The 11,518-nt window shown below is 53.0% G+C and overlaps 1 protein-coding gene across 1 annotated transcript in view; it reads right to left on the reverse strand.

The window, feature by feature from the left end:
• The window catches only part of CA12 (carbonic anhydrase 12), a 53,419-nt gene extending 42,236 nt beyond the window's left edge, over positions 1–11,183 (reverse strand). Inside the window, exons 1-2 of the mRNA XM_072809019.1 lie at positions 11,054–11,183; positions 6,428–6,448 (exon numbers count right to left, since the gene is read on the reverse strand). Coding sequence (XP_072665120.1) covers positions 6,428–6,448; positions 11,054–11,138 — 106 coding nt within the window. The 5' untranslated portion in view covers positions 11,139–11,183. The remainder of the gene's footprint in view (positions 1–6,427; positions 6,449–11,053) is intronic.
• Between the last annotated feature and the right edge of the window lie 335 nt (positions 11,184–11,518).

Genomic DNA, 11,518 nt, shown 5'->3' on the forward strand with positions numbered 1-11,518 from the left:
TATGGTTGCCCATCATTCCCATATGCAGTGTTGGACAGTGTGCATACTACCATTCGTCTCCCACTTCTTTGCTCCCACCCACTGTTTTGACTATTTAATTGCTGAAATTCATCGTCTCAGCTCCTTCCCTCTTGTGACAGGGTGCTTCTCCGCGAGCATTTGCGGAACAACTACCATATTTCCACAACTACCATATTGGGTTGCTTCCAGACACCACTGGTGATATGTCTCTATTTCAGAGATGCTGAAATATAGAAAAAAATGTGGATCTGAGAATCCACGCATCATGATCCTTGGCCACACAGGGCGGCCCCCGGAAGTCTTGGCCGTACTTCTGGCCTCCACAGTGGACATCTGCACCCTTCATCCCTGTGGATGCTGCTGTACAGGGGGCATAGCACAGAGCAAGAGAGGGGGCCCTTGCTCGCTCCCTCCCAGAAGGTTGCCCGGGACAATCTCTGATCCCTTCTCTTCCTCATGGAAAACCAGACTTTCCAGTCCCCTCCTGGAGCCTCCTTCACACACCTGCTTTGAATTCAGCCCTTTTGGCTTAAATCTTCCCTTGGAGCTGGTTTACCCCCCTGGGGGGGCCATCTCTCTCATGCTGGGGATGGGCCGCCAAGGGCTTTAAGGGTTCCTGGAGGGCTGGGGAATGAAGCAGCAGGGGCAAGTCTGAGCACCTCCAGAACCCTGACAGGGACAGAACCTGCTCCCCTGCAGTCCCCAGGCTTCACTCTGCCTCAGGTGGGTGATGGTTCCAGCCTGGGAACCAGATCCCAGATCCTCACAGCCCAGCCTCAGACTTCTTCCAGGTTCAGACCTCCACCCTGCTGCCCTAAACCAGGGATCAGCCCTGAGGCTTCCCAGGGGCTGGATCGAGAGGCCAAGGATGCTCAAGTGACTTCAGCTGAGTGGCCAAGGTGGCCCCGGCGATGACTATGGAACCAGGTGTCTGGTCCCTAAGGGCCAGGAGAGCACCAGGGAGATGAGGGCTGATTCACCCTGGCCCAAAGGACAAGGCTAGAAAGAACATTCTGGCCTGTGAGGAGCTGATGTTTTTTGCTTAGTCCCTTTCTTTCTCAAGCAACATGTTCTGTTTGTTCAGAATATATGAGGAGTAACCTCCTTGCTATTAAAAACTCTGGCCGTTGAGCAAAGCATGAAGAAGCCAACCCTTTCTAACGCAGCTCACACCCGTCTGGTGCTACAGAGTCTGCAAGGCATTTTCTCGCATATTAGCTAATATAATCCCACCCTGGGAGGCGGAGGGAAAGAAAATGGTGATAAGCTGTGCTAGGTGCTCACCAGGTGCCCAGCGCCATCAGCCTCTTTCCATCGTCATCTTGCTGAATCCTCCCTGAAGCAGAGAGGTGCTTCTCAGGCTTGAGTGGGCATCAGAACCCCCTGGTTGGCTTGTGCCAACCGATTGCTGGACCCAGCCCCAGAGTTTTGGGGTATTGTAGGTAGATCTGGGATGGGCCCAGGAATGTGCATTTCATATATATATATATATTTTTAAAGATTTTATTTATTCATGAGCAAAACAGAGAGAGAGAGAGAGAGAGAGAGAGAGAGGCAGAGACACAGGCAGAGGGAGAAGCAGGCTCCATGCATTTCTAACAAAGTCAAACATAGTGCCTTTGTTACTGCTAAAGAACTCAGGGCCGCATTTGAAGAACCACAGAGGTAGATGCTATTACTCCCACTTGGTCATTGTAAACACTGAAGTTCAGAGAGGTTAAGTTACTTGCCTAAGGCCATTCAGCCAGAAAGTGGCCTGGCAAATATTCACGGAGGGCTGCCAGGTTCTGGGCGCTGCACACTTTCCCCTCCTGCCTCCCCGCTCCCCCCACCCCCGCCCCCCCACTCCCATGCCCTCACCCTGCCTTTTGGAACGAATCCTAGCTTCCCTAGGGTTTTACCCAGCTGGTAAGGCCAGCCGGGAACACTGAAATGCAGGCCAAGATCCCCCAGAACACACAAACCTCAGTTCTGCAACTCGGAAGGGATGAGAAATGATTTTGAGTGGGTGGACCACACCACATCCTATCAGACCCTGGATGTCACAACTTCAGTTAGAAGTAACTGGAACTACAGCCCCGATTTCACCAATGACAGTGGGGCTGGACTGCTGGCCTCAAGGGCAATCCCCACCGCATGGGGCTAGGGATTCAGTTCCCCGGTATGAAAAATGCCTTCTGGCCTTTTCTTGCTTCTGTGCTCAGAGGGCTTTATGCCTCTTCCCATTCACCCTCAGGCCAGCAGCTGGAATGGGGGAGAGGTCACGGGGTGTTTGGAGTTGGCTGAGCCTCTCTACCTCTGGTAAAGACGGGACCCATTCTTAATTAAATCAGCTTTTTTTTTTTTTTTAAGATTTTATTTATTTATTCATGAGAGACACAGGCAGAGTTCTGGAGAAGCAGGCTCCACGCAGGGAGCCCGATGTGGGACTCGATCCCGGGTCTCCAGGATCAGGCCCTGGGCTGAAGGCAGGCGCTAAACCGCTGAGCCACCGAGGGATCCCTAAATCAGCCTTTTAATTGCACATGCTCCCTAACTACTGTTTTGAGTTCTCCCTCAAGCTCTTAAGTCTGCTCTCCACCCTGCATATGAGGGACAGACAGAGAGACAGAGAGGCAGAGACACAGGCAGAGGGAGAAGCAGGCTCCATGCAGGGAGCCCAACGTGGGACTCGATCCCAGGTCTCCAGGATCACACCCCAGGCTGAAGGTGGTGCTAAACCGGGGCGGCCCCTGTGTCTAGTTCTTAGAGTTTGGGGAGGGTTTGGGAAGGATGCCACGTGCCAGGGAAAGTTGGTGGCAACTTAATATTCCAGCAGGTTCGGGACAGAAGGTAGGTATGAAGCTGGAGCCTGGAACACCAGAGATGTGCCCCCGTGGGGGATCCTTCCTGATTCCCCAAGGAAATCCTTTAAGCCTGGGACTCTTGTCTGGGACAAAGGAGAGAGAGCACACTGAGGAATGCAGTGGCAGGGCCTGGATCATAGGGAGCCCTGCCAGAGCTGGGGCGGGGCGGGGCGGGGGGTTCCAGCCATGGCAGAGAAGCTGGGCAGGAGGGCCTGTGAGGGGCTGCAGCCCACTGTCCCGCACCCCCAGGCCCAGCCACTACCATTCCAGAGTTCCCTGCACCGGGATGGAGAGGCCGGCCGGGCAGATGCCCTGCAGGGCCCTGGACTCTGGGAGAGGTGGGATGCCCACCCCCTCAAACAGGAGGGCCTGGCTTCCCTGTTCCCCTGTCCCTCGCATCTCCTTTGAAGGCTTATCTTATTCCTCCCAAATCTCTAGCAGACAGTGGTATCTGTTTCTGGGCTCGCTCACATCTGGGGAGCACTAAAGCAATGCCTGGCAAGCTCAGGGATGAGCTCGGCGCCCATTCTCTGCTCACACGATGTGTTCTCGGGTCATTAGTTCCAACACAGTCATTCTTTTTGGTTGCTCTGTTGTTTTCAACACGCTAGAGGTTTTTTGTCGTGGTTGGGTTTTTTTGTTTTTGGTTTTGGTTTTTGTGGGGAAGGGCCAAGAAAACTTCCACGGCAAGGATGACTCTCCCAGCCAGCTGGGCTTTAACTCGTTTACTGAACATACTACACATACAGAACAGTGCGTGCATCATCAGGGAGCAGCTTGATGAGTCCTCGCCAGCTGAACACAGCCCCCACACCAAGACCAGCACCCTCCTGGCGCCTCCTTCCTGTCACCTCCACCCCATGAGGGTACCTGCTACCTTGACTTCTAACGGCAGAGATTCACTTCAGCAGGCTGGAGTTTAGCATCCGCTCACAGGACAACCTGACTTGCAACTGCCCTCCAGTTCAGAGTTGAGGGAGCTGCTGGGGCTCAGCAGGATTGGTCTGGGACAGGTTTCCGGTGGCGAGGGCCTGCTCAGCAATTCTAAACCCAGCACGCCTCTGGCTGAGGGGTGCACAGGGGCAGGGCTGGCCCCACCATGGCTATCACATGGTCCTCCTATCTCCAGACAGGGGAGGTCAGCCGGGTGACTTTGTGGAGGGGGGTGGGGGTAGAGTTCTTTCCATGTGCTTCTAGAAGTCCTACCCTGTGTTCCAGGCTGTGGGAGGCCCCTGGTTCAGGATGACTCAGCAGCATCTACGTGCAAAGTGGCTGAGGTCTGCACCCTGGGAAAACCAGCACGTGGCATTTGGTTGGATTTGCCTCATTCAGTGCTGCCCTCACCACTTGGAAACCATTTCCCCCTCTCACCTATGCCAGGCTCTCTGTTTACCTGGGTGGCTCTGAGCACAGGTGCCAGCTGCCAGCCTGGACCTGTCTGCCTCACTAGCCACCCCTCACCCGTCCTCCTTCACTGGCCCCCATCGGGGCTGACTCCACATCATGTGTACTCATCACATTCATAAAAAGCCAGACTTGGCTTTGGGCTCAGCCCCTGCATGTCACGCACCATTAGACTCTGCCCTCTGCTTCCTCAGCAGAGCGCTGCTCCGGTGGCACAGGGCGTGGGGGACAGAGAGGGCCGTCCAGAGCTAGTGGGCCAGGAGAAATGCTTCTGGGCTGCTCCTGTCACCACCCCCACAGCGAACCTCCCTCCCGAGGGGCCCTGAGTCTTGTCGATTCTCCCTGCAGCAAGTCTTTTGCCCTGCCCTTTCCTTCCCTCGGACTGCCACCCCCAAACTGGACATTAAGACATAAAATGGGAATTCAGCAAAGGCCAGACACCTTCCTGCCTACCCTCCTTCCCTCTCCAGCCCCTGCACCACACTACTCTCCCTAAAACACTAATGTGTTTGTGCCCCTCCATCTATGGGACAAAATGGGAAGGCTCCCCGTCTCCCTTGTTCGATCCGACCTATTTTTCCAACCTTAGAGTTAATCGCTCCCCTGCAACTCTTTCTGTACATGCCCCTCAAATACTATTTTGTTTCTTGTCCGCTCATATGATGCCATCATCATCTTGGCCCACATACTTCCTTCCTACCACACCAAATCCTCTCCATCCTCCAAGGTCTCAGGTGAAAGCCCTCCTCTTCCAGGAAGCCTTTCTTGACCATCCGGCCCCAGGACTCTTTTTCCTCTGAACTTCGGGGCACTGAACCATTTATTGATCATCTGCCATGATCTATCCAGCTTCGAATTGTGACCTATAAGTATTTCCAGCAACAGACCACAGCCTACCCTTCTTATTACCCACCCACTTAGCAACGTGTCTCGCACACAGTAAGCACATAAGGGATGTTAGTAACGATGGAGCCATGCAGCGCGGGCGCCAATGAGACCGTGGCCTGTCGGTGGTTGGTGAATTGTCCCAGTGACTTTTCTATGTCTCCTGGGCTAACAGACATCCAAAGGCTACCTTTTGCAAATCTAAGTCAGAGCTTCCTGTGGATTCTGCTTCTGCTGTTATGATCAACTCTCTGCCTGTCCACTCCTCCCGTGCGAGTGAGGCCAGTTCCGCCCTCCTCTTACCAGAACAATCTAGCTTGCACAGTGCTCCTGATGGTCCCTCACAAGACATTATCAACATTCTTGTACTTGTCCGCCGACCTGGTGCTGGGCCTGCCATTCCCACCCCAGCCGACGACCAAATTTCCAGTTCATTTCACACACCAGCTGAGCTGATTTCAAGCTGCTTATCTTGCAGGCCTGCCAGGAATGGCTAATGTCATCCTTGACCAACCCGTGGAAACCCCACTGCATACTTGATGTCCATCTCTCTCCTTGTGCACGGAGCAGGCATCCCTCTTTCAGTAAGGACTGGCCATCGCCACTTCTGAACTGCGCTCGCTTACAAACATGGCAACGAGACGTTTAATTCTAGATACACGGACAGCTTAAATTCTGGGGTCTGAGCCAAACTTCCAGAAAGGAGCCCTTTATTCTTTGTTTATTGTAGAATAAATGTCCTACAGAGAAGGTTTCTCTCCTACCCAAGGCCCTTGCAGTCTGGAGGTAACCTAGGCACATTCACCTGGGAGGTTTGGTAGAAATCTTTGCAGGAATCTGGAAATCTGGAATGCTGGGAGTCACAATTTAAGCGCACAGAGCAGGCCCCTGTGCTTGGAGAGAGTGCCTCATGCAAACCATGCGGAACAGTGTTTTAGAGAAGCTTTTGTACTTTCTTTTAATGATATCAGACTCGCTCTTCTCAATCCCCACAATAACCTCCACAGATCGTGGAGTTTCTGGCTTTCTCATGAATACAGCCATCTCCTCAATATTTAAGGGGCACCTAGGGGGCTCAGTCAGTTGAGTCCAACTCTTGGTCTCAGCTCAGGTAGTGATCTCAAGGCTGTGAGATCGAGCCCCACACTGGCCTCCAGTGCTCAGCAAGGAATCTGCTTGAGATTTTTTTCTCCTCTGCCCCTCCCCCACCACTCCCTCTTTCTCTCTAAAATAATAAGTCTTTGCAAAATATATTTAAAATCTTTACTTACCAAAATAGCTCCACTTGGATCCTGCAAAGAACAAAACAAAGCAAAGTAAGTACAATTGAGCTTGAACAAGTTAGAGGAAAACACTACAGATTTTGTTTTGAAATGGGTACAGTTGAAAAGGAGGAGGATGCCCAGACGTAAGATGTTGTCAGAGGCTGTGTCAGGACAACTGCTTCCCAGAACCACTCTGTTCCAGAGGGAGGCACAAGACAGTGAGTTCTAGCAGGGTCTTGTGCATTAGGGACGGGGCTTTTTGATTAGAAGCCTCCCATATCTTAGGGAAGCCAAATTTTATTTTCTGAATACATTAAAAAAATTCATAAGGCTCAAAACCCAAAAGCCCCCAAAGGGTGCACAGTAAAAGCTCTTCCTTCCACCCAGTCTCCCTGCTTCCATGAGAGAGACAGCCAGTTTTATGAATTGCTGGGAACATTTTCGTGGTGTGACTACACATACATGTGTAATCACATTCTTTCTCCCCATTTCTGCACACAGATGTCAGCATCCTGGAAACACTGTCATGCATCTTGTTTTTTCCCACTGACCAACACACCCTGGAGAGCAGTTCACATCAGTACTTAAAGAGGAGAAAACTTGTCTCAAAAGGAAGGTCCTTCTTTGAGGAAGCTGCCACCCTCACCTAAGTTAGAATTCCAGGGGTAGAGAGAACACGTACGAGAAGTTCTGCCAGGAATGTCATGAGAGTCACTTCCCACCTCCCACTCCACCCCCTTCACACGCAGAAATCCCCCATTCCTACATAAAAAACATATTTTGGGGAAAAAATGTTGCCAAGCTGCACACTTAGTATCCTGCTTGACACCTCCCTTTTCACCTCCAGCAAGACACAGAGAGCCTGAGATTCAGGGTGTCACGGTGACATATCCAATGAGAGGGACTCTTCAAATCCTAAGTGCCTCTCCTGGCTTCCCTTGATGCCATGATCCTGGCCCACAGGATACAGTCAGAAGAGGAAGGCTGTCCTGTCCCCTTCCTCTCCTAGGAACTGATTTGCAGTAAAACTGAACTGACCAGCAATCGGCACCCTTAACCACAACCAAGCATTTCTTACTCAAGCCAATGGTGATTCTTAAAAGCAAAAAGAAAAGATCTTGCTGCCTTTTAAAAACTAGTTTCATCTCATATTTTTCTGTTGTTCTGGTTCGTGTCTTTGCCTTGGTGCTTTTCAACTCTTTTTTTTAATTTTCAAAGTGAATTGGTAATTGTATCAAATTACACTTACACATGGTTCAAGGTGTCTACGGTTCTACAAGGTTTTTTATAAAACAGATCATTCCCCTGACACCCCTAACTATTTCCCTCGTCCCTAGACGATTTTTAATCCTCTTTCAATGTGGGTATCTCCACACCTCAGTAGAAGCCTGTATTGCTCCTCTAGGATTTGTTTCGGTCGAGGCATTACTGACTCCCTCCCTGGGAGAGAAGCAGTGAGGTCTCTGGCAACCATCTGTAGCCTATCGCTTTCTTCTTCTTCTTCTTCTTCTTCTTCTTCTTCTTCTTCTTCTTCTTCTTCTTCTTCTTTTTTTAAAGATTTTTATTTATTTATTTATTCATGAGAGACAAACAGAGAGGCAGAGACACAGGCAGAGGGAGAAGCAGGCTCCCTGGGGAAGCCCGATGCAGGACTCGATCTCAGGACCCCAGGATCATGACCTGAGATGAAGGCTGACACTCAACCACTGAGCCACCCAGGCGACCCTATCACTTTCTTTTATATGTAAGGAAATAAAAGACCAGTGAGATGAAGTAGAGGATCAGTGCCTGCTAAGAAGTGTCTCTCCACATTTATCAGTACCTCCAATAAACTTTGCTACTTTGAGTCTCCTTCTCAATCTTTAGGGTAAAGTGGGGGCTGCTATTCAGAAACCTCAGAATATCTGATAAGTATTTACGGCCCTCTTCCCTGTGAAGATGCCCATAGGCTTGGACACACAAAATTCATGTCTAATTAATTTCAGATGAAGGCCAGGGCCCAGCCTAGTCCATCTTGGGCCCTGAACTGACCCGAGGAAGACTTTCTCAGGGACGTGTGTGCACGTGTGTTTGTTTGTTTTTTTTTTTTTTTTTTTTTGGAAGTGGCACCTCCTGATTCCCCACCCAGAGTTTAGGGGCAGGAGTCCTGACCATACTCTGGAGGCAGGCCAGGCCAAGGCCCCTGTGGCTACACCTTGGAGGATTCCTGAGGGAGCAGGCTTCTCCAGAAGAAATTTTTCCCTTCTCAGGAAGGCGATCTCTCCTACGTGAGAGACCTGGGAGGCCCAGTTCGATGCCTGTTGGAACCTGCAGGCCTACTCTGTACTAGACAAGGAGAATGCCCTGAGTGCTCACTGAGGAGGTGTATTGACAAGGATCCAGGCCAGGGGTTGAGGGCCCTGCCGGCTTCCTGGTCTGGGTGCTAGAACCTTCTCTGAGTAACAGTCACTGGGGCAGCCAGAGACTGCCAGGTCTCCAAACCAGGTTCAGGCAGAACAGGCTCTGCAGAACTCACTGAAATGTTCCCCCGTGACGACTAAGAATTCCAAGGTTTTCTCCAGAAGACACGTGACCTCACCTTATGATACTCCTTCCCTCCCGACTCCATTTTTTTCAGACATTCACCAGTGCCAAATGCTGGAAGTCTAAATATTCCAGGAGGAGGACAGACCACACTTTGACCTCATCACCTAGCTTAACCCCCCTCCACTCCCAACCTTGGGTTAATACCACCTCTACATCTCAGTGACTTTTGCTTTGACCTTGTCCCCTGAGGCAGTTAAACAGCCAAGAAATCCGCATGAGTAATAACAGAATAAAAACTGTGTTCTTAGACTCCAGGGGGAGGCAGGCTGGCTACTCAGTGTCTGGTGAGAGTGGCTTTTTTACTGCAAACTCCCCCACCCCACCTTGCAGAACTGGGAGGGAAGGAAGGCAAAGAAGGGAAAGGGAAAGAGGGGGAGGGTCAGGGGCAAGGAGGAGGGGGAGGTAGAGAGGGAGGTGAGGGCAGGGAAGGCAGGGGAAGAGACAAAAGGGAGGAGGAGCTGCCCCAGAGTGAGGGGAGCAACAGGCTTTCTGGAAAGAGAGCCAATGAATTGCTGTTTCTCTCCTGTCTTGGAGCAGTGTGCAACTACAAGGGAAATTTCTAGCAAAACTTCAGATTCCAGTGCAGCTTTCTTGAAAGGGGAATACAATTGCAGTCAAAGTTTGCAATTGTAAAAATTTCCTCTTTTATATAACTCCTTTCTCCCACCAACCTTTTTTTTTTTTTTTAAGTAGGCTCCATGCCCAGCATGGAGCCCAACATGGGGCTTGAACTCACAGCCCTGAGATCAAGACCTGAGCTGAGATCAAGAGTCTTTAAGGCCTAATGGACTGAGCCACCCAGGTACCCCCCCCCCCCAACTTTCTATTTCTTCTGGACAAGATAAGGGAAATAATGTCAAGCGTATCTTGCCAGCCAATGGATTTGAGTTGAATGAAAAGTAATGCCAAAGCTGTGACAGGCCAGTTCCCCCACCTCCCTCCTGCCCCATGGACCCAGTGACCTCCAGGAGAAGGAGTCTCTGAGCGCTCATGCTCCAGAGCAGGATCCGTTTCCCACGCTGCTAACAGGGGAGGCTCCGTTTCCAGCCATCATTGTCACTGTCAGCCTCCTATAAATGTTTCAGCCTAAGCTCGGTCCAGCAATGGTAGCACCTACAAATGTCCCTGCAACTTGAGACAAACTCTGACAAGGGCAGGAGCTACCACCAGGCACCCAGGCAGTTTCCCAAGAGTCGCCACCCCCAGAAAAGTGCTCACCCAGCAGTTGGAGAGGCAGGCAAAAGCTTGGCACCCTCTTGTGCCTAAGGATTAACTAACCTTGACCTTGGTTGCTCACCCAAACTCCCTGCCTTGACCTGAGCCGCCAGTTCAGGTCCCCACACCTCCTCCCAACCCCTCCCGCTGGGCACCCTCAGCCTCCAGCCTTTGGGGCTTAAGCGCCCTAATTACACTCGGAGCTGAGGTGTGCACGCTCTTCTGGGTGCACGCACACTTACGTTCAAGATAGTAGAGCCCTTCTGGAGCAAAAACAGTGATTAGGAACGGGACGCACCATCCCTCTGACCTGGAGGTAAAACTTAATGGTGAAGAGCCTCTCCTCCAAAGAAAAGCACCACCCCCCGTCGGGGAAGGTCCTGCGGCTGGGGGTGCTGCACGCCCTTCCTGGTAACCACGCGGCGCGGCTCGGGTGCCACATTCACTGCTCTAAGCATCTGCACGTGGATCGGGGCGCAGCATTTGCCATCCTGGTTCCCTTCGTCCTCCCCTTCAGCGAGTTCCCCAGCCACCCCTCCAGACCCGGGGGCAGCTCAAAGGGCGCACGAGCAGATTTTAATCCGGAGACAACAGCGCTTCCCCGAACCCGCAACAGGTCGTGCATTTCCAAGGAGAACGAATTTTCCGCAACGCATTTTCCAAATGGTCTAAACACTACGCCATCCGAGGGGACGCTTCCCGCCCCCCAGCCCCCACCCCCCGCCACCCGCAAGGATGCCGCGTTAGCACCGAAGAGCCCGGCAGGCCGTGCCCCGTGCAGGTGGGGCTGCGCGCTCGGGGCTGCGCGGGGAGCCGAGGCGGACTCTTTACCGTGGGGCGGGGCTGGGCGCGCGGGCCGGGGGCGCGAGCACAGCAGCAGGAGCACGGCGGCGGCGGCGTGCAGGCTGCGGGGCATCGCGGGGCCGGCGGGGCGCGGGGCTCGGGCTCCCTCCCTCCGCCTGGGCGCCGGGACCGCGTGCGCGCAGCCCGGCCGGAGAGCGCGTCCGCCCTTGGCGCGCCCGGCTCCTCGCGGGCCGCTTATATAGGGCCGCTCGGCCCCCAAACACATGATGTCATCGTGCGCGGGGGAGCACGCCCTGCCGCGGGAGGTCTGGCGCCCCGGCCCGAGGTGAGCCGCAGCCCGGCTCCAGCCGCGCTCCTGGGGCAGCGCTCAGCCCGGAGCCCCGGCGTCCTGGGGCGGGGGCGGGGGGGGCAGCAGTGGGAGCCACCGGGAGGGGTGCGTCTGGGCCTCGGCTGCCCCGGGCCCTGCCTCGCTCTGTCGCTGCCCTTTCGGAG

The sequence above is a fragment of the Canis lupus genome, chromosome 32 (assembly GCF_048164855.1).
Source record: "Canis lupus baileyi chromosome 32, mCanLup2.hap1, whole genome shotgun sequence".
In the NCBI taxonomy this organism is placed as follows: domain Eukaryota; kingdom Metazoa; phylum Chordata; class Mammalia; order Carnivora; family Canidae; genus Canis; species Canis lupus.